We start from the raw sequence: 24,298 nt of genomic DNA, 5'->3' as shown, positions 1-24,298 counted from the left end.
CTTCTTTTTGTTTATTTGCAGTTTACAACCATAGCTTTCTTTGGTGCATACCGCCACCAACTGTATCGGAGTGTGTAACAAAATTATTTATGTCATTTTACAAGAAAATAAAAAAGTAACTAAATAAATAGATATATAAATAAGTGGATAAAAAAAGGCAGGGGGAGGGAGAGGTGGGGGGGGGGGGGGGGGGTAGGCTATATACATACTAAATCATTTTAAGTAATCCTGTTACATGTAGTTATAAACCCTATCCTGTTGTTCCGAGGATGTCACCCAGACTCGACACTCTTCCTATACTTTACCAACAAAGCTCATGTGTATCTCTCACACTCCATCAATACGTGTTCCACCGTTTCTATTTTCCCACATTCACACCAATCCGTTCCAATTTTCCCTGTTAAACAAAATAAAGTTTTATTTAGTGGGGAATTGTGTAGAACATAAAAGCCTCTTCTCCTTCTCAGCTCAAATTGGTTCTCAAAAATGTTTTGTACAAGTAGACACACACACACACACACACACACACACACGGACAGACAGAGAGCGACACACACACACAAACTCACTCAAAAATGTGCTTACTCTCTCTCTCTAACTCTCTCTCTCTCTCTCTCACATACACACACACACACACACACACACACACTCAAACTCTGTCTCTCACACACACAAACACACACACACTCAAACTCTCTATCTCTCTCACACACACACACACACACACACACACACACACACACACACACACACACACACACACGCGCACACACGCGCGCACACCACAACCTCTGAGCTTTCAGAGGAAGTTGTGGTGACGTTACAGGCTTCTTGAGTGTTCCCTCTCTTCAGTCGGTCTCTGTCGGCGTTTAGAATCAGTTTGTTAATGACAGATCTCTCCCTCTGTCATGGCGGCTTCAGTCCTTTTATTCCTACTCATCCTCGGCCTTATGAACTCATCCGATTCACTGCCTTTTCCAACACCACGAATCTCCTTTCCTCTGAGTAAGTCCAATCAATATCTATTTACAATTATCTATCAATTGGTAAATCAAGTATGTTCATGTGCTCATGTTTTTGGACAATTTTGAGATTTTTTTTTTAGATGCTTTCATAACATGTCTTCTTTCATGCTAGTATGAATCAAAAGGTCCAACATTAGGTGTTTAGATGAATAAATACTATGTACAGGTGTTAAAAAATTTATTTTCGCCATGTTTTTTAAGAAGAAAATGTCTCATAAATCAGACAATGAACAAAATATGAACAAATCCTTCTGTAATAGCCTTCAGGAACCTTAAAAAGTTTAGATCTTTTGTTCATGAATCCGAGTTCCAATGTCAAATTCGGTCCGACAAATATCCAAAGATGTTTTGTTTATTATTCGAGAATATTGGAGTTTGAGAGGCTGGAGAAGTGAATTCACGGCCCGCAGTGTTAATATGACGATGTTTCTTATTCCTCTCCAAGTATTTAAAAGGAAAATCAAAAAATGTAAGACCTTTGTTGTTTTTTTAGCTTTAATTTATTCAGGTAAATCCCATTGAGACCGGAGATTCTTTTGCAAGGGAGACCTGTTCCCATTTACACGTTACCATTCGCACACACATTCATACACCGATAGCAGGCTAACTATCGACATTCACAGGAGGCAAGGTGGGTGAAGTGTCTTGCCCAAGGACACAACAACTATGACACAGGTGGCAGGGCAGGGATCGAACCACCAACCCTTCGATCATTTTGTGAAGAAAGTTCAATACTTTTAATCTTTTATTTTGAGAATATCAAATTTCACTGTTTTTCAAATGCTTTTAATAACCCGCTAGTACCCTGAAAGTGCAATATATAAAGTGATTTTTTTCAGCGTGATTGTCCCACATGTTGGTTTATTCACATCATGTAGAAGAGTCACGGGCCCATGTTCGAAAGGATAATGATTTAGAATCGTTGAGGTTGTAGTCAAAGTTTGGATACATCTCTCTCTGTTTGAGACTAAAGCTCTGTCTCATTTGGCTTTTTTTTTAACTGCAATATCTCAAAACATTTCTTAAAGGCCTATGCGGAGAAACATGTTTAAAAGCGTTACTGTATGAGTGACATTTAGTTGGTCTTTGCCACACATATCCTGACACAGGTTTCTAATGTGTGGGCGTAGATCTCTGAGAGTGTGTGTGTGTGTGTGTGTGTGTGTGTGTGCGTTGTGTTAGAGTGTGTGTGTGTGTGAGTGTGTGAGAGAGAGACAGCGAGAGCAATAGTGTGTGTGTCAGAGAGAGTGAGTGAGAGAGAGAGAGAGAGAGAGAGAGAGAGAAAGTGTGTGTGTGTGTGAGGAAATGACAATTTACTATAGTGCCTGATGTGACTGATCCGTGGAAAAAATGTATTACATATTGCGTTAAGTCTGTTATATGAATAATGCATTGTTAAAACCCGTTGACGCAAAGTGTCTTCAAGTTAAAGTGGTTTTCATCGCGATCACACAGATCTTATTTTAAGCTCTTATCTCTCCTGAGATACAAGCTGAGTTTTCTCTGCAGCGCTAAACCACATCCTGTCAAAACCTGAACACACACACACACACACACACACACACACACACACACACACACACACACACACACACACACACACACACACACACACACACACACACACACACAGAGGAACTGTGGCTCTCAGCTGACTGGTGGTCTTATTTTCAGTGTGTGTGTGTGTGTGTGTGTGTGTGTGTGTGTGTGTGTGTGTGTATGCCATATTTAGAGCAACTTATAGTCTCAGTGTGGTTACAGCTACGTATTTACTCAGAACATTGTTTAGTTCACCACCGATGTGTGAAAGACCGCACGACATTTTTAAAACTTGTTTCCACGAATTGGTAAACCGTGAGAAAAGGTTTTACCATTTCAGCTGTGGTTCGACATTACATAAATATTAAGATGTATTATTAGTTGTGTTATATCTGATACACACACACACACACACACACACACACGCTCACACACACACACACACACACACACACACGCTCACACACACACACACACACACACGCTCACACATACACACACACACACTCACACACACACACGCTCACACACACACACACACGCTCACAATTGGTGAACCGTGAGATCATTTCAGCTGTGATCGAGATTCTACAGAAGAGTTTTATAAATATTAAAATGTATTATTAGTTGGGTTGTATCTGATCACTATCTCTGACACAGTTTAGCAATGAACACTTTGCTAGTGTCTCAGAAGTATTTTTTTTTTGTTTCAACACGCAATAGGCTACTTGGTTCTTTTGTATTCAATATTCTATTTGACGGATATTCACGAAATGAATCACACATTTCAGGACTTGATCTTAAAGATGGAGTCAGTGATTCTGGAGAACACTTGTTGTCAAAATATGATTTTTTCAAATCTCCTCACGATCCGCTACCCGTCTGTACTGTGTTTGTGCAGCAAATACATCTGGTGTTAATACACAGCCTAGTCTCTGTAAACTGGTATGTTTGCAAAGGGCCTATCATAGCTAACAACATACCAATTTACAGAACCTAGGCTGTTTAGTAACACTGTTCTTTTTTCAGTGTACACACAGTACAGACAGGTAGTGAATCAGGAGAATATATTCACAGATTTTGATAAAAAGTGATTCTGACAACAAGCGTTCTCCAGAATCACTGACTCCACCTTTTAAACATAGTTGGTTTTGCTTGTACCACAACTGTTTAGGCCTATGTTAGTTATTTGGACTTGTTCCTTTATTTGTTTTAAAATTTTTGTGTGTTTATTCATTATTGTTTAAAAAAATATATATATTCTTTTTGTCTTTGTTATATATTCGTTTTGTAAGGTTTGCCATGTATTTGTTTGTTTAACTCTAAAAATGCCAATAAAAAAACAATGTAAACAAATGTCTGTGTTCAGATTCTGCAGACCGACCTCTGTTCCACTTCGACCTGGTCACAAACACAACGACACTGTTGCTAAGCGACGATGGATCCACTCTGTACGTCGGGGCGCGGGATGCTCTGCTCTCATTGGACGTCAGTCGGAGTGATGTCATCAGCCTCAGGAACAAGGTGAGACTACAGCTACTAATCTGTGTGTGTTTCTGTGTGTGTTTGTGTTTGTGTTTGTGTGTGTGTGTGTGTGTGTGTGTGTGTGTGTGTCATCAACTCTGATGATGCTTTGAATTATGAGGTTATTATTATGGACTTGATTGATTGAATTAATTTCAGACATGTCAAATAAAAAAATAAATGAAACATATCAAAAATACAAAACAAAATGAAAAAACACAAAAATACAACAAACAAAAACAATGTTCAAATCATTTCACAAAAAAAGAAAATGACATATATTCCATTAATTTAATTGATATGCCTGAAAAAGAGTAGGAAGAAGTATAAAACTGGACCAATGATGATGTCAGACTAAACAAAGTGTCTTCTCGTTGTTCTATTCTACATACAACAGCTGATTATAACAAGTCTCTAGTTAGCATGCAGTATGCTACAATCGTGACATACTTTAACTTATTTATTTCATCCTAACATGGCTCCTTGATCTTGCCTCTTGCTCATATATCCGTCTCATCGCTGGTTGTTTTCACTGGGAGGCTCAGTCCATGTGATGTAACTTCTGCTGCAGTGGATTGTGGGTCAGAACCTCCATAAAGCTGCTGGTTTCAACACTATAAAATCACCACCGGATGTAGTAAGAAATCTGGGTATTTTTCAGCATGCTGCATCTGACATAATGTATTGGGACAAACTAAATAGCAGGGAAGGATGGGGACTGGCTCTCTCTCACACACACACACAAACACACACACACACACACACACACACACACACACACACACACACACACACACACACACACACACACACACACACACACACACACACACACACACACACACACACACACACACACACACACGCACACACACACACACACACACATCATCATGTACCTCTGTCTTCCTCTGTCCATTTGTCCAGGTGGATTGGCGTCCGTCTACGGAGGAAATCAGAAAATGTGAAAGTAAAGGGAAGAACTCTGAGGTGAATATGACGAGAGAATGAAGTGAAATATAAAATATGTAACTTCCTACATTTCAATCCAATTCTACCAAATAACAAATGATGATGACATTAGTAATTGCTTTTTGTAATTTCCTGTTCATGCACAGAACCATTTTTTTTTTTTTTTTCAATAATTCTTTGGGCATTTTCAAGCTTTTATTAGATAGTACAGAGTTGAAATGGAGAGACAGAGAGAGAGAGAGAGAGAGGGGGGATGACCTGCAGTAAAGGTCCACGGGTCGGATTTGAACCCGCAACCATGCACTGCAACGAAGGCCGGAGCCGATATGGTACTCGCTCTATCCACTACGCCACCGGAGTGCCGACAGAACCATTTCTCACACGATTCTCAAAAGGATTAGTTGTAATCTTGCAAACATGAGATCCCCTGTCATGGCAAAATCTTCTAGTCTGTGGCTAAAAACTCATTTACTTTAGACACATTGTCTAAAGATTAGATGTGAGATGTTGTCAGACTTTAGACTTCTTTCTTTAGTTTTTTCAGTCTTCTAGAGTCTGGTTACTAAGTAGCACCAGGACAGAAATATAAAAGCTGTGAAAAAAAACCTTGTCACTGTTAATGCATCAAATAATATTTGTATTTTAGTGTTTAGATAATAACTAAGAGCTCTGGTTGGTTTACTCTCAGGTCTCCCTCTGATATGTGTCTGTCTGTCTGTCTGTCTGTCTGTCTGTCTGTCTGTCGCTCTGAGCTCTTCAGTCTCATCTTTGATTTTTTTAAATTAATTTTGTTTTACAATAAAATTATGTATTTAATGAAATAATATCATTAATATTATAACTATTCCTGTCTGTCTGTCTGTCTCCCTGTCTGTCTGCCTGCCTGTCTGTCTCTCTGTTTGTGTGTGTCTGTCTGTCTGTCTGCCTGTCTGTCTTTCTGCAGGTCGACTGTCCAAACTTTGTGAAGGTTCTGCAGCCATTGAACTCCACTCACCTGTTCGCCTGCGGCAGCTTCGCCTACAACCCCCATGATGCAATAGTCGTAAGTAGAAACATCCAGAATACTTTATATTATTTGTTTTAATTTGAAATGTTTAAGCTTATTAAAAAAATATATGAGAAACTTTGAGATGTTTCTAAAACAGTCTAACTTTTCCTCTGATGACCATAAATGACATGTAACAGCAAACGAGACCATCAGTGCAGAGAAAGCTATTTTTATATAGTTTTTCTTAATGCCTTAGCTCGGGCCTGAATCCCCGCCAAATCAGACCAAACCATTTACATCAGGCAGACAGGAAAAGCCTGTGTTAATGAACGCTACTAAATCACAGTTTACTTTGCTTCACCGTGGTCATATTACCATTATTAATCTGACAGTCACATATAAATACATTACCTCATGGCCATGCATCCTGCCGTCTCTCTTTCACTCGCTTCCTAAACAAATGGGCACACCGCCACCACACGCTGGCAAAGATCTTTAGGACAGCAGGCGCTGGTGTGGTAAAAACAGTACTACTTTGGTCCAAAGGGGGCGCTACAACCAACAACAACTACAACTTCCTCCCACACTACGACATATTTTATATCCATGGTTTAATAACTTGCTAAAGTGTTATTATTATATCTAATAGAAACGACTAAACTGCTAAATTAAGAACCACATTAAAAAAGAAATCTTGATTTTCTTTGTATTTTTTCTTCAGGACATAGAGAGCTTCTCCATGGTCCCAATCGTCGGTGATAAATCTCGTCGATGTCCCTTCAACCCCTTCCAGAGGAACACGGCCCTCGCCATCGGTCAGTCTGATCAAATGTAGTTTTGCTATCTATCTATCTATCTATCTATCTATCTATCTATCTATCTATCTATCTATCTATCTATCTATCTATCTATCTATCTATCTATCTATCTATCTATCTATCTATCTGTCTGATTAAATGTAGTTTTGCCAAAGAATATTCATATAGTCTTGTCCACACATTTGCTTCATAACGTTTGTGTTTGTTTATGTGAATGTTTGTGCAAAATAGTTGTTGAAAACTCAAATAAAAATATAAATCATAACATTTAAAAAAACCGTTTGCGTTTTCAGGTGGGATGCTCATGGTGTAGTGCCCCCCCCCCCCCCACCACCACTCTCATTCCCCTCTCTGCCCTATTTCACTCTTTCTCTGCAAGACTGTCTAATAAAGCAGAAAATATAAAAAAAAAAATATACATATATACAGCTCCTAAAAAAATTAAGAGACCACTTCAAATATTCAGTGTCTCTTGTTTTACTCTTTAGAGGCATATGTTTGAGTAGAATGAACATATTGATCTTATAATATAAACTAATGACAACATTTCAACCAAAATGCACAATAAACATATTGTTATTAAGAGCATTTTCAATAAGTAATGTAGAGATAAATATTTAAGAAAAATCCAGACTGGTCTCTTTATGCTGTACATATATATAAACAAAAAAAACTGTTGCATTTTCCCGTGTGCAGACGGTGAACTGTTTGTCGCCACGACGACCGACTTCAAAGGAGCGAAGCCGGAGATTTCTCGTCACTTCAGCAAAGATGGCCGACCAGACGTCAGCCAGGAGACGTCAGTTAGTTTACTGAACGGTGAGTAAAGTTACAACAAATTTTGTTACTACTAATATTTTTAGTTTAGTTTAGTTTTATTTGTGCAGTTAAACAAGATTAAAATGGCAAAAAGATGCACATAGACATAGCCTACATAAATGCACGGACGGGTGGGACAAAAGAAACCCTGAAGGGCTTATAAAGGATGCCCACCTAACATTAAGTAAGGGATAATGTATAGCGAACGGGTCACTCGCTAGAAATAAAGACAGACAAGCTGAAGCAGGAGCCCGACGCGCTTGCTAAAAGTTCAATACTAAGTGCAATTGTAAATTTTTTTTTTAAATGTACTTATTGACTAAAACATTCACCTTAGTAGGAGGCAAGCAGTTTCTTGTAGGTTTACCACACGTCCATTTGGGATCGGTTCCATAATTCTGGAACTCATCACATTGTGGTTGAGGAGGGAACTGAGAGTTTAGCTCAAATGCACCGAGAGCAGTTTTTTATTTATTTTTCGAAAACAAACATTGCATTGTTTCTACTTAATGGCGGAAATACTGTTAACCAAAAGTCAACTAAACTTTCAATAATCATTCTTGGCACTGTTCTGAAGGTAAGGTTAGATATTGCTTAATTTGTGTATGTATTCAAACATTTCCAGAACAAATTTAAATACAAGTTTTTTTAAATGTCAGTAATCAACTGGCACTGATGGTCTAAAGGTGCTCTGAGTTTGTGTTAATTCTTGCACCCTCTTTGGACAAAAGCGGTAGTGTTTTTACTACGCCAGCTGTTGTTCCCAATAGTATCCAGCTGCATCCCCGGAGAACACTACCCTGGCGGGACAACTCTACCCAGGCGGGACGGAAGTTACCTCAGAATATTATTTTTAGACAAATAAACGTAATAAAAAAATATTTCGACATGTCAGTAACCATATTTATAGCTTGAAAAAAAGTGTTTTAACATTATTTAGACAAATACTTCAGGAGTTGCCTATTTTTTTGCTACGTCAAACTGCTCAGTTGGAAACAACGTCAAACAATAACAAGACCGCAGACCAATACTAAGTTTGTGTAATTTACTAAGTTTGTGTTATTTAGGCTATATTGTTTTGGCGATTAGGTTCAGGCATCACAACTGGGTGGTTAGGGTTAGGGCAAGGGGACAGGGAGAGGTTAGAATATATATAGATAGAACATTAGATTAGCCACGGCGCTATTGAGCTCCACTCGGCTGACGGAACACTGCGGCGGCCCATCTTGAGTAGGTCAAGTTAAACAGTAAAAGGGTGGTTAGGGTTAGGACAAGTGGAGTTATGCAAGCTAAATAGTCAAAAATCACGTCAGTCACACCACTTCCGTCCCACCACAGTACTTCCGTCCCGCCTGGGTAGTGTTGTCGCGCCAGGGTAGTGTTCTCCAGGGCTGCAGCTGGACTCTACTCGTTGTTCCTGGGTGAGCGTACCCATGACAAAGGCATTAAGAAAAACTATATAAAAATAGCATTCTTTGCACTGATGGTCTTGTTTACTGTTACATGTCATTTGTGATTGTCAGAGGAAAAATTGGACTGTTTCAGAAATATTAAGAAAGTTCCTCAAAGCACCTTTAAGTCTATAATCCATCTAGTGTTATTCTTTGTCTGCGATGGTCAAAATCTAAAGTATCCAGCTGCCTCTTTGTAAACAGAGCAAAATAGCTGATGTTTAAAATCCATAAAAGTTGACATACTTCACATACATTGGTTCTTATCTTTGACATACTTTCAACCAAAACCGCACGGCACACACACACACACACACACACACACACACACACACACACACACACACACACACACACACACACACACACACACACACACACACACACACACACACACACACACACACACACACACACACACACACACACACACACACACACACACACACACACACACACAAGGATGGGGACTGCAGTGAGGTTTCGAAAAAAGCGACACTTTGCACTTCCTATTTTCTGTCCACAATGATTCATTTCCTGTTTAACTCAAACAAACACAATCTCTCTTAATGTCTAGAGGTGTCTAGAGGTGGCTCACACTTCCACGTTTTAAAGGCCAAACATGTGTTTTTGACCATAGACTGTATACTGTGTAAAAGAGGTTTGGACATTTTATTTAGTCCACGATCTAAATAAAACATTACCTGTTTTTTCTTTTTTTTTTATTCAGCACATTAAAAAAACAATGACAATGAAACATTTTAAATATATTTAGCAAAAAGGACGTGCAAAATAAACTCCCTAAAACTCCCTGTGGTTTATGCAGTATGCTACAATAGGGACATACTACTTTAACTGATTTATTTCATCCTATCATGGCTCCTTGAACTTGCCTCTTGCGTATGCTTCAATAACATGTCTTCTTTCATACTAGTACATCAAAGGTCCAAAATGTACATTCAGGTGTTTATTTGACTAAACCTTGTCTGTTTGCGTCTGTATATTTCTCCTATACAACCATCTTTAATGGACATTATCTCAGTAATACTTTTTTTCCCCAATACTCTGAACCAAAAATCTGGCACACAGGGCACTATCTCTTGCCCCATCAGTGTCACCAACGTGTTTCTCTCTCTCTCTCTCACACACACACACACACACACACACACACACACACACACACACACACACACACACACACACACACACACACACACACACACACACACACACACACACACACACACACACACACACACACACACACACACACACACACACACACACAGATTAGTAGTTGTTGACGGGAACACAGGGCACTAACTAGTCTCTTGCCCCTCACCAACGTATTTTCACTTCCTGTATTTCAGACCCGACGTTCATCGCTTCGTCGTTGGACCGGACGGACAGGAAGCTCTACTTCTTCTTTAGCGAAGTGGGGAAAGAGTTCAGCTTCACAGAGGAACTGAGGATCCCCAGAGTCGCACAAGTCTGCAAGGTGACAGACAGACAGACAGTACACGACATTGAGCTCTTCCTATGATCACTTTTACATTACATTATATTTAGCTGATGCTTTTATACAAAGCGACTTCCATTAAGTGCATTTAACCATGAAGTTGAATGGCCTTGTGTCTGAATTGTGCTATATAAATAAAGTTGACTTGCCTTAGGATGCTATCAGCAAAAAAAGCTGTTTTTTTAAGTTTTATAATATTTATGAAGATTTTCTTTTTTTTTTTCAATTATATTTTTGTAAAAGCTTATTGAGACACCCAGCTTTGATTCCATATATTGATTTTTACTGTTTTAGACAAGGTCTACAGAGGCATTAAAGGAAATTATGTTTGAACTTTGGAACCACTTCCCTAGTAAATAACCTTAACGTGTTTTCTGTGTGTGTGTGTGTCTTTCTCTCTGTCTCTGTGTGCACGTGTGTGTGTGTTTCTCTCTCTGTCTGTGTGTGTGTTTCTCTGTGTATGTGTGTGCGTGTGTTTTCTCTGTGTATGTATGTGTGTGTGTATGTGTGTTTCTCTCTGTGTGTGTCTGTGTCTGTCTGTGAGTGTTTATGTGTGTTTCTCTCTGCCTCTGTGTGTGTGTTTCTCTCTCTGTCTGTCTGTGTGTGTGTGTGTGTGTCTGTCTGTGTGTTTGTGTTTCTCTCTTGCGGGTTGACTATGAGTATGTGTCGCTGTCTGTGTGTATGTGTGTGTGTTTGTGTTTTCTCTCTCTGTTTGTGTGTCTGTATGTGTGTGTGTTTGTGTTTCTCTCTGTGTGTCTCTGTGTGTTTCTGTATGTGTGTTTATGTGTGTTTCTCTCTGTCTCTGTGTGTGTGTGTTTCTCTCTCGTGTCTTGACTATGAGTATGCGTTTCTGTATGTGTGTGTGTGTTTCTCTGTGTGTATATGTCTGTTATCTGTACAGGATGATGTGGGAGGACTGAGGACTCTACAGAAGAAGTGGACGTCCTTTGTCAAAGCGTCTCTGCTCTGTCAGTTTCCCAAACAGCTTCCGTTCAACATCCTGCAGGATATGTTCACCCTCCCGCCACCAGGGGGCAGCACCGGCTCAGACACACTGTTCTACGGCGTCTTCACATCGCAGTGGTAGGAAGGCCATAGACACAATACAGCCTCGGAAACAATTAAGAGACCAGTCTGGATTTTTCTTAATTTTTCGTCTCTACATTGCTTATTGAAAATGCACTAAATCACAATATTTGTATTGTGAATTTGGAAGAAATGTTGTCAGTAGTTTCAATTATAAAATCAAAATGTTCATTTTACACAAACATTTGGCTCTAAAGAGTAAAACTAGAGACACTGAGCATTTGGAGTGGTCTCTTGATTTTTTCTTTTTGAGTTGTATGCTATTAAAGGTGGAGTCAGCGTTTCTGGAGAACGCTTGTTGTAAAAAATCTATTTTTCGTCAAAATCAGTGAATATCTCCTCATGATCCGCTACCTGTCTGTACTGTGTTAATACACAGCCTCTGTGAAGTGGAATGTTGCTAGCTAAGGTGGGGCCTGTTTGTTTACATCACCGTTGTTTACATATCAGTTTACAGAGCCTAGGCTGTTTAATTTTTTTTTTTAAATCAGCGCACAAGCAGTACGGACAGGTAGCGTAAGGTAAATAGATATTCAGCGATTTTGACTGAATTGATTTTGACAACAAGCATTCTCGAGAATCACTGACTACACCTTTAACCCAAGAACAATTTTACTGAAGGTCAATAATTATTTAGATTTGACCTTTTTATGAAATGTATGCTGGTCAGTTTTAGTGTTTTTAATTCATTAGTGGAGCAGATAAGTGCTACAATCTTTTAATTTGTGATACAAGCGTGAAAATTGGCATGAGCGTGAGTCTCCATGGGTCACTTGACAAGAAAATTGTCCAAGACAAAAAATTAAAAAATTAAATATGAAAAAACCCAAAACATTTCTGTGAGAAATTTTCAAATTCACAATTTCAAATGTCTCAGACAATTTTCTTGTCAAGTGTTCCCATGGAGACTCATGCTCAGGCCAATTTGCACGCTTGTATCATCAACTGAAAGATTCTGACGAAAATAAGCACTTAGCCGCTCCACTACATGTTATTGTCCCATTTGTGTTGTATGTGGTGAGATGAGATTTAATCACATTAAAATGTTTCATTGTCTTGTTCAGGTCGATGGGTCAAGAATCGGCCGTGTGTGTATTTAGTCTTCAGGACGTTAAGACGGTTTTCACACAGAGTTACCGATCCTTCGACAAGCAGAGCCACCAGTGGAGCTCGATGCTGGGCAAGCACGCATACCTGGGACAGGTAACAGACAGACAGACAGACAGACAGACAGACACTCACTCACTCACTCACTCGGACAGACACACACAGAAACACACACACACACACACACACACACACACACACACACACACACACACACACACACACACACACACACACACACACACTGACACACATTGCTAAGGATAGTCTGTATAACTTTATGTACTTCCTTTTATTTTATTTTATTTATTTTATTGTTTTTTCTAACAGTGTGGCCTGAACAGCGCTTCAGACTCTGACCTGGATGAAGTCAAGAGGAGTTTTCTGACGAGCGATGGAGTGAAGTCGCGGGGTAACGCTCCGGTCCTTGTGTCCTCCGGGCAGAAGTACAGTCGAGTCGCCGCCATGAGAACTACGGCCGCCAATGGAAGACAGTATACCGTCCTTTACCTTCTAACAGGTGACACCTAAGCCCCTATCTCACTGGGCTGCGACTGTTTGCGACAAGTTGGAGACACAAAATTGCGAGAAAATATGCAATTTAGCGACAATTTTCACTTGCAGTCTCACTGAGTTTGTACTTACGGCACGTTTGCGAATGTCCTGGACAAAACTTGCCCTTGCACTCGCACTTTCTGACTCGCGGAGACTAAATTGAGAAGGGTTTGCGGCACGTGCAACACACCTGCGACCACTCTGAGATTATTTTGAGAGCAGATTTGTCGCACATGTTTTTTGAACATGATCCAAATTCAAGCGACAGGACTGCGAGGCTCTCCGACTCATGCGAGGAAATTGAGAAACCGTCCGCGGACGTTTCAAGACAGTTTAGAGACTCCCTCGCGAATGCAGTCTCCAACTTATCACAAACAGCTGCAGCCCAGTGAGACACGGCCTTAAGCACTGTTTAAAGACTGAGGGAGTGTCACTACAGTATGTATAAAGTTCTGTTCTTAAAGGCGCAGTGTGTAATATCGGAATTTTTACTAGCGGCATCTACTGGTGAAAGTTCTAGATGTCAACTATCCCTAGATCTCTCCAAAGGGTGAGACTAAGCACTAGGGCTGGGTATGGAAGGTCAATACTTTTTTGGCACGGATTGAAATGAAAAAAGGTTAAAAATCGAAATGTCGGGGGCGTTGCGGTGGCGCGGTGGATTTTAGCTTCCTTTAAAGTTTTATTTATTAATATTTTGTAAAAATGCCAATGAGCTGAAACATTTTTTATTGTTGTTTTTTTAAGATAATGTGTAATATCATCCTGTAAAATACTGATTTAAAAAAATTGGTTTTGAAATCAGTATCGTTCAGGAACTTGTATCGAACACAAGGCTTCATAGTGGCTCATGCCCCTTTCTACCCCATTTCATCTCTGTCTTTCCACCCTGTCAAATAAAGCATAAAAAAGGCCATACAAAATATTCTTCAAAAAAATTATGAAAAAATCAGAATGTTGATCATTTTTCTCTCCCTCTCTCTGATAACCAGAATCTGGATTTCTCCACAAAGTTGTTTTGTTGGACGGTGGAGCAAAGGTCATCGAGGAGATTCAGGTTTTCACAGAATATCAGCCGATCAAAAGCCTCGTCCTCTCTGCCTCTAAGGTAAACACACACATTTACATATCTATCTGTCTGTCTATCTGTCTGTCTGTCTGTCTGTCTGTCTGTCTATCTATCTGTCCTCTCTGCCTTAAAGGTAAACACACATTTACAGAGCTGGTGGATTTATCTGATAAAACAGACACAGGACCAAATAATATCTATCTATCTATCTATCTATCTATCTATCTATCTATCTATCTATCTATCTATCTATCTATCTATCTATCTATCTATCTATCTATCTATCTATCTATCTATCTATCTATCTATCTATCTATCTATCTATCTATCTATCTATCTATCTATCTATCTATCTATCTATCTATCTATCTATCTATCTATCTATCTATCTATCTATCCATCCATCCATCCATCCATCCATCCATCCATCCATCCATCCATCCATCCATCCATCCATCCATCCATCCATCCATCCATCCATCCATCCATCCATCCATCCATCCATCCATCCATCCATCCATCCATCCATCCATCCATCCATATGTTATAGTGTTAAATAGCTTAATTGGTTGATACTTTCCATGTTGTTATAGGGAGTTGTTTACATTGGAACGTCGGCGGGCGTGACGTCTGTTCCGTTGGCCCAGTGCTCGGTGCACAGAAGCTGCAGCCAGTGTGTGTTAGCCAGAGACCCTCACTGTGGGTGGAGCCAAACCGGGAAGCAATGCTCTAGTCTGCCCGGCAACAATGAAAAACTGTAAGTCAAGAGTATTCACTTATTTATTTAAGCCTCTTTGAAATTGGGTATAAAAAAATATATACAGTATATATATACAGCTCCGGAAAAAATCAAGAGACCAGTCTGTATTTTTCTTCAATCTTTATCTCTACATTACTTGTGCTCTAAAAAATGCTCTTGATAACTATATATTTATTGTGAATATGGTAGAAATGTTGTCAGTAGTTTATATTATAAAATCAAAATGTTAATTTTACTCAAACATATGCCTCTTAAGAGTGAAACAAGACACACTGAAAATTTGGAGTGGTCTCTTGTCGCTGTATATATGATATCAACTAAACCAAATTCCTATAAAGTTTATCAAACTTAAATGACAATATCTTTTAATGTGGGTTGATAAATATGCTTTACTATCATGGAACTAGCTCCCCACATGACATAGTTAGAAGGACTTGGTGGATTTGGGTTTACAGTTTCAGGGGCTTTAATGTTCACATGTTCATTTACTTCATTTGTATTTTTCTTCTCAGAGCTCAAGACCTGGAGAGCGTGAACGTTGAGGAGGCGTGTGAGGGAGAAAGCAGCGGCGCATTAAACACAGGTAACATGATGCTGAGATTATAAGTCTGGCCCTATCTCACTGGGCTGAGACACAACATTGCGAGAAAATATGCGTAATTAGCGACAATTTTCACTTGGAATCACACCTGAATTGGTACTGGCGACATGTTTGCGTGAACTTTGAGCAAACATCCGGCAACAAAACTATGCATTTTCTGGCACTTGCGGCGGTCGGGCAAACGTTGTGCAATAGTTGACAACCTTTAGCAAAGTTGTCTCACATTTCTTAAAATGTTTGACTCCCAGAAACAAAATTGAGAAGGGTTGAAGACACCCGTAAATCTTTCAAACATGGTTATCTGTCTGTCTGTCTGTCTGTCTGTCTATCAATCTACTTTATCCATCCATCTATCCATCCATCTATGTTTTTTTTTTTACATATTTCCAGCGACACAACAGCGAGAGATTAGAAACTCCCTCGCGAATGCTGTTTGCAATTTTTCGCCAATAGTCGCAGCCCAGTGAGATAGGCACTTACCACATGTGAAGCATCTATAAAACTATTTAGAAATGTACACTACCGGGAAATGGAGGTATTATCATGACCTCTGGCCTCTTACAAATGTTACAAGCCCTCAGCAAGCACTAGAATGTGGTCGTACAACTGAAAAATATTTATTTATTGTCGATTTTTTATTTCATGTAGATCAGACGACTGCGACGCTCTTTTTACTGATGTTCCTAAGAATTCTACTGACAGACTCCAACTGATCCAGACATCATCAATCACTCTTCACTGGCTTCCTACTTCCTCCACATTTCATTTTATAATATTTTTGAATCTTAAACAAAAGCTGTAAACAGATTAGGAAAGGCCTACATCACAGATTCCTTGTCGCCTTTTTTAATTGAACTATATTTAAATTCACTGAAATTCATTTAAATTTTCTGGTACAGGATGTAAAATCTTCTATTCCAGACTCAAAAACTGAAATATTAACAAGTAAAAAGGATTTTCATACATTTCATCAATACATTAATTAATTACAAAGCAGTGTTATAGTTGTACATGTCTGACGTCCCTTGACAAACAAAATGTATCCGACCTACTCTTGAAATCGCTGACTCCAACTTTCAGTGATTGTTACTAGATCTCCTTAGAAACTTTTAAAGAAGTATTTTAAAAACACATATTTTTAACCTGCAGCACCTTCGTCCTATGCCGAACATCGAGTGAACCACAAAATGTTTTTAAATAACTTACTTATGTGATATATTTTTTTATGGATCTTTATGAAAAGATGTCTATTTTTTTAATCTTTGTACCTTATTTTTCTACTCTATTTTATATATATATTTTTTTAAAGATATTGTTTGGGCATTTTTATGCTTTTATTGATAGTGTAGAGACAGAGTTGAAATGGGGCAGAGAGGGGAGTGACGTGCAGAGAACGACGCAGGCTGGAATCGAACCCGGGTCCGCTGCTGGCCGAGGCCCATGGGGGGGGGGACGCCCTACCAACTGAGCTTAGGGCGCCCCCTATTTTATATTATTTGTATTTTTATTATCAAGTCCATATGGCAGCAAATTGGTGCCACTGTGAAAAAAGTTGACAGTTAATTTTTCGAGAAAAAACTAAAATACCTATCGTTTTTCTTAGACAATATCCAACTTTGATGTTAAATATTTCAAAAACATCTTAATGTCAAATTTGTTTGCTTTTTGTCGAAAAAAGCATCTCCACTGCCAGCTCCATCACAGTGGCCCTAAAACACCATCATAAGTCTATGTTCATTTTATGTTAATTTTAATGTCATTTTTACCTGAATTTTGAGCTGCATTTTTTGTATGAAAGGTTAGGCTATACAAATAAAGTTTATTTTCATCATCTCTTTGTTTGAAAAAGTATGATTTTTTTTTATTGCCAAAAAAAACAAACACTCACCCTAGCCTGAAGTTGAAAACACTATAATATTCCATAATATTTGTATTGCCCCTTGACAACTCTTGCATCAGTAAGTTAAAGATTTCCAAGCTTAAGCCAAAACACCTTTTTCAAGTATTTCAAGCAAAATTCCACCATTTGCATGACAAAGATGCTGGAAAAACATAAAATTCTGCTCTCCTTAGCGCTACAGGGCAGTCATGTTTGTTTGAGCTGTGATGTTTAGCCATTATAATATGAATAATTGTTTATTGGTAAAGCACTTTTCATTGTTAAAATCAATCCCACATTGCTAAGGAGTAAAACAAAATTACAGAACAAGTCTTCTTTCATGCTAGCATATTTGACTAAACCTTGTCTGTTCGCATCTGTATATTTCTCCTATACAACCATCTTTAATAGCCATTATCTCAACATTAGATTTTGTTGTCAATACTCTGAACCAAAAAACTCAACTTATAAAGCACTTACATGAACTAAACTTTCCATAATCATTCTCAGCACTATTCTGAAGGTTATTACAGAAGGATTTGTCCTTAAGTTGTTCAGAAGCGATCCCAAATTGAATTTAAAAACAGATTTTTAAAACTATTTTCTCAACGATTTTCTTTCCTACAGAGATCATTGTCCATTTGAATGAAGCAGTGAATCTTACGTGTGTTAAACCTTCCAAAATGGCGTCCGTGTCGTGGACTTCGCCCAGATTTCGCCCAGAGACACGGAATCTCTTCATCCAATCGGCAGACGGCAGTTTGAGCTTTTTAGCCACCGCTGTAACCATGGGGACGTACCACTGCCACGCACAGGAAGGCCCAAATAAGGAAGTAGTGGCAAGCTATGATGTCATGCAGTTTGTTAATCCAAGATCTGTGAAAAGCCCCGAAAACCATGAGATCAATGAAGCGGATGAGGCATATGAAAGGTTCGTATTTTTTTTGTTAATTTATTGAACATGTTAAAATAATCAAACTGAAAAAAAAGCAATACAATTATATTTCTGTATATTATATATAGGTTAATGTCACTGATATAATCACTCTGATATCTCCTTATGATCCGCTACCTGTCTGTACTGGGTGTGCGCTGAAAAAAAAATCTGCTGTTAGTGCGTAGCCTAGGTTCTGTAAACTGGTATGTTAACAAATGATATGTAAACAAAGGGACCATTGTAGGTTGCAACATGCATGTTTACAGAGCCTAGGCTGTGTATTAAGAATGGCTTTCTTTTCAGCACACACAGAGTACAGACAGGTAGCGGATCATGAGGAGATATTCACTGATTTTGACAACATGGGTTCTCCAGAAATCACAGACTACACCATGAAATATTTTATCTTTTCTAACAGCATTGTCACAGAGGAACCGCAACCTTCAGGAGAACCAGACGACATCACCGAAGGCTATGAAGAATTCCCAACCGAATCCCCAGTCTCTTCCAACGAATTAGATTATATCAATTCCAAAGCATCCGATTTTGATTTGAAAAGCAGTTTCGAGGGGACCCCCGGCCCAAGAAACGACCCCCATTCCGGGGTTGATAATAACAATAATGACCTCCCTCATGTAGACACAGTGTCGGTGACGTATTCTTACCACCGTGAGCTGGTGGTTGTTTCACTGCTGTTAGTGGTGTGTGTGTGTGTGCTGTTGCTCGGAGCGATACACGTGTGGCGTCAAACGAAAAATGAGAAATTGAATCGTTTGGTGGGAACGGAAGACGGCAGCGAAACTCCCGCTCTTAGCAGCCCGGAGGTAAAAGTGGAATAATAATAATAATAATAATAATAATAGATAGATAGATAGATAGATAGATAGATAGATAGATAGATAGATAGATAGATAGATAGATAGATAGATAGATAGATAGATAGATAGATAGATAGATAGATAGATAGATAGATAGATAGATAGATAGATAGATAGATAGATAGATAGATAGATAGATAGATAGATAGATAGATAGATTTCTTGGTCGCTGCAGATGACAGCAGCTAAACCAACCAATGTATGGAGAGTTTTCCAGCTCTGAGCAAAGGTGGTAGAGTAAGCGGCAATCACTCTATTAATAATAATTTATAACAAGATTGATAATGAATTTTAGTTCAATAGCATCTTTAAAAACCAGGGTAACAAGGTTAAAAAAGGATAAAATAAAAACCGAAATTTACAAAGAATTTGCAATAAATACAATATACTGTTTAGATATACGGTATGTAAATAGTTAAAATAGTAGGAAATTATTAGCGCCTGCTTTGCTATGATAATGGGAAATCAGAAGCTTTTATTTTCTTAGTTTAAATGATCGACTAAACCTTCTCAATCTGCTTTATGAGTTTATAATTGTGTCTTTTTGTTGACAAATAAAATGTGAAACCTGCTGTGAATGTAATATATCACTATAAGACGAATAATAGAAGATGAAATATGTTTGAAAGAAAATAAACGGAAGTTACGCACTATAGATTTAAAATGTATAAAATGCATTTTCAATCTATGCTTGCACAAAAGAATATTAAAAATGCATCATACTGCTGTCTATTTGTTTTGACAATTAAATCTTTTGTTATTGTAATTTTAATGTATTTCTTTGATATTTTATTTTGTACCCGCAAATGAGTTCCCTACCTGAATGTGATTTCCTTAATAAATAAAGCATATATAAATTGATTTGAAACCATTTTATTGTTTCCGGGTTTCCTTTTCCTCTTTTAAGATATTTTTTTGGCCTTTTACCTTTTATTAGACACTTATTAGAGAGGCAGAAATGAAATGGGGCAGAGAGGGGAATTACTTTTCTTCTCCTTTAAAGGTGGAGTGAGTAGAATTTATTGACGTTTTTCAAGACAGCCTAGATAAGATAGAAATAGAAATGGAGAGCCTAGGCTGAGTATTGTCACTGGATTTTTTTTTAGTGCACACACAGTACAGACAGGTAGCGGGATCATGAGGAGATATTCACTGATTTCTTTTTACAAAAAGTGATTTCCACAACAAGCATTCTCCAGAATCACTGACTGCACCTTTAAGTTAACTTGGAGCTGTTTCCTGGCAACCTCCCTGTTGTCTCCATTGATTTTTGTCTGAGTGGAAACAGCAGCATTTAATTATAACACAGAAGAAGAAAAAGGCAAGCCCTCTATTTTTTTTTATTGTGTAAGCCCCACCCCTTAGATATATATAGAACACCCCACCCTGATATCAGAGCCATCGAAGGCACTGGACTCGCTGCAGCCGAGGTGAGAGAACTGTGTGAGATTTTATGTTATTACTGAAAAGAAATGGATATATTATGTTATTCTTATTACGTCCAATTTTCAGGATTAGTTTTTGTAGATGTATTTGTCACGCTTGTTCGTCTGCAGCAGGTGTTTGACTTCAGATGATCTTATGTGATGATGGATTGTTATTGTCACAGGCGTGGGTTTCTTTTTAACATGGGCGGAGGGAAGGGAAGGGGCAGGTGGGGGGGGGGGGGGGGGCACATTAAAACTCTTTTAATTTCATGATTTTTGGTGAATTATTACAGCACCAATTTGTTGCATCAAATTTTTTGCATCAATCTCTGGTGTAAATGTCTTTTTTTCTGTAAAGGAAAAGTCAAACTCTAGGCATTCTGGATTGAGACAAACGTATTCTCCTGGATTGTTCAATACTTTCTGCACATTCAAAACATATCACACGTGTTTTGGCAAGTTTTTAGGCAAAGTAAGGATAATATGATCCACTTTAGGGGTGTCTGAAATCATTGGGAATTATATACTAACAGGTTAGAAGGATATATAAATGTTTTGCACCCCTGAACTGTTATGCTTACTTCTTTAGGGGGAGAAGGAGGTTGTCTTTATTTTTTTTAGAAGGAGACAAATGTGCATATTTCTAATATGAGGGCGACATATCCACTGCATTCCCACAAAATCTATGCCTATGCTTATTATTACTGAGTCTATAACACTTGTAAACTTAAATGAAATTGTACTCAGATTTTAAATGATCTTTTGTGACAGAAGTGAAGAAAATCATTATAATTATTACATTTTCAACTATAGAAAAATACTATTAATATTTTTCTGTTTTTTTAAATTTGTTATTTATAAATATTGTGTAATTGCATCTCATGTGGAATAAATTATATCAATGGTATGAGTATATAAGTATTTTCAATTATTTTAACCCTATTATTCATTCTTATACAGACAAAGGGACGTTTTTCAGCTTTTGCCAGAGATCCGTAAGGAAACATGGTAAGTTAATGTTTCTCTTTGGGGGCGGAGGGGCAGTTTGTAAACACTGTCATACTGAGAAATACAGTGAGAGTTTTGTGGAGCTGATAGGCTAAATCAACTTTGTGTCAACTCATTTTGAGGATGGTTAAATGTAACCAACATTCATTTATATGAAAAAAGTTACGCACTACAGCTTTAAGAAAGTGCTCTAATAGTTTTCTCATTGCACCAGCCATATGTTTTGTCCTACATGCTGCATGGTGGATGGAATTAACTGTGTCACTACAAATGTCTAATGTCAAAAATCTAACTGTACATCTGTTTCTCTGTTTGTCTTCAGGATAGTCTGAAAACTTTTGGGGTAAGTTCACTACTAAAATACCACCTATCCATCCATCCATCCCTCCCTCCCTCCCTCCCTCACTCCTTCCCTCCCTCCCTCCCTCCATCCACCCATCTATCTATCTATCCGTCTGTATGTCTGGTTCAAGTCGTTAACACTGTTTTCTACATGTAAAGTATTTTTGAAATCCTATTGTGTCGGACAAACTGAGCTGTGAATCTTTATACTAGAACTGCCAAGAAACCGACCATATATGTGAGCGCTCTGTCCATTTCCTGTTGATGAATTATGGATGAGCTAATATTCTCTGAGAGGATCCATTAAGCGGGGAGCTGAAAGCCTTATTCCCTAATGGAAGGCGACGTCATCACTGGAAAATAACAGGAAGTCAGCTGACCAAGTTTTATTTTGTGCAGCTTCTATCATCTTATTTCTTCTTCTGTTGATCAAAAAAACACACACACAAAAGCAGAATGATTAATCTGCTGATTGTAGTGTATCTGAGAATAATAATCATGGGGAAAAATTTGGCCGATGGAATTCAAATTCAAATTCAATAAGCTTTATTTGTCCCCAGGGGGCAATTCTAACCACTACACCAAGAGCACTCCCTGAAAAGCGCCTTTTTTTTTTCTTTCTTTTTTTTCTTCAATTAACTTTATTGAACATATTTCAATACAAAAATGAAAAGTACTCCATATATCTTATCAGCTTGCATAAAAATACAATAAAAGATGTTATACACATACCTGAAAAGCGCCTTTATTTTGTGTGTCTCCCTCCCTCTGATGTCACTTTCTGTGCAGGGGGTGGAGACCACGCTCGGACTGATGGAAGTCTCGTTGGTTTCAGTTCTGCTCAAGGAGAAGCTTTGGTTTGAGAAGGATCTGTTTATTGTTTTAACCGCTGCCGGCACGGTGAGTACTGTAAAGTAAATATTGAGCTAATAGTACTTTACTTGATTATTTAAAATTACTATAACTTCATAGTCTTTTTTTTATCAATTATATTGATGTTTAGAAATATTATATCACTTTTTTACGGTTATTAAACTGTTTGACAGGACTGTTTTTTTTAGGCAGAGAACTGCTGTGATTCGTTCAAAATACTTATCGTGTCATAAGAACCACAGCATATATTTAAAACTGGATTTCTGTAAAGTTTATCAAACTTAAATGACAATATCTTTCATTTGGATTGATAAATATGCCTAACTCTTTTCAGATGCTTTACTAACATGCAACCAACTCAACAAATTACATAGTTAGAAGGATTCTGTGGATTTGGGTTTACAGTAACAGGGGCTTTAATATAACGTTTTAAATTGCTGGTTCTTTCTTCCAGACCATCTTTACCGGCCTCTTCCTGCTTTGTGTCGGGAGGAAATCTTCCTGGGGTTGTGTGAGTAAACATCCTCTACTGCCAGGGCTGGACTGGGACAAAAAATCGGCCCTGGCATTTTTGGCCATGGCAGCCCACCATGATTATTTATACGATATGCGGAGGCAGGGGCGTTGCACCAAATTCTGGGCCCCTATACAGGAAGTCCTGATGGGCCCTCTGAGAGGCGGTCTTGCGATACAAACATGTAAAAGCTGTTTGTCTATAGTCCAAAACGTATGAGTGACTGGTCCCTCTCTGAGCCAGATAACAACACAATGTTTCTATTGATGAATGACCAAATCATTACGCGTACTTGAACACAACCCCTGGTCTAATGACTCTTAATAACCATGCACACACCCAGTGTTTCTCACAGGAATTTGGGAGACTGTGTCGTGGACCCTGGACCTTCTAGGGGTGTCCGGGGGAATGCTCCCCCGGAAGATTTTTTTTTAAATGTTAAAAAAAAATAAAATTCATCAATCTGGTGCACTTTGAGAAGAAAACTAAGGCTAAATCAACTGTTTCCTATGTAAGCTATTTAGTACTATTTTCTGGAATAATTTATAGACACAGAATGACCAAAAAGCAGAAAGAAGAAATTTACATGTTTAAAAAATCCAGTCAG

The 24,298-nt window shown here is 38.3% G+C and overlaps 1 protein-coding gene across 1 annotated transcript; it reads left to right on the top strand.

Annotated features, from left to right (window-relative positions):
- Positions 1-867: 867 nt before the first annotated feature.
- LOC307270253 (semaphorin-4A-like) lies at positions 868-19,517 on the top strand. Its single transcript, XM_080053444.1, has 15 exons — positions 868-1,005; positions 3,934-4,088; positions 5,016-5,078; positions 6,004-6,102; positions 6,770-6,863; positions 7,563-7,685; positions 10,507-10,634; positions 11,557-11,738; positions 12,806-12,944; positions 13,179-13,368; positions 14,396-14,511; positions 15,066-15,229; positions 15,745-15,815; positions 18,340-18,643; positions 19,068-19,517. The coding sequence occupies exons 1-15, from the start codon at positions 909-911 to the stop codon at positions 19,486-19,488; spliced, it is 2,346 nt and encodes a 781-aa protein (XP_079909570.1). The 5' UTR covers positions 868-908; the 3' UTR covers positions 19,489-19,517.
- Positions 19,518-24,298: the final 4,781 nt, after the last annotated feature.

This window comes from Ammodytes marinus (assembly GCF_949987685.1).
Source record: "Ammodytes marinus genome assembly, chromosome: 25".
NCBI lineage: Eukaryota > Metazoa > Chordata > Actinopteri > Uranoscopiformes > Ammodytidae > Ammodytes > Ammodytes marinus.
This window is presented reverse-complemented; position numbering and strand designations above follow the sequence as displayed.

Bases quoted from the DNA above. Each gene is read 5' to 3' on its own strand.
- LOC307270253 (XM_080053444.1), top strand. From the start codon at position 909: ATGGCGGCTTCAGTCCTTTTATTCCTACTCATCCTCGGCCTTATGAAC. The intron at 7,686-10,506 runs GTGAGTAAAGTT...CCTGTATTTCAG, and splicing joins GTCAGTTAGTTTACTGAACG to ACCCGACGTTCATCGCTTCG. The intron at 13,369-14,395 runs GTGACACCTAAG...TCTGATAACCAG, and splicing joins CGTCCTTTACCTTCTAACAG to AATCTGGATTTCTCCACAAA.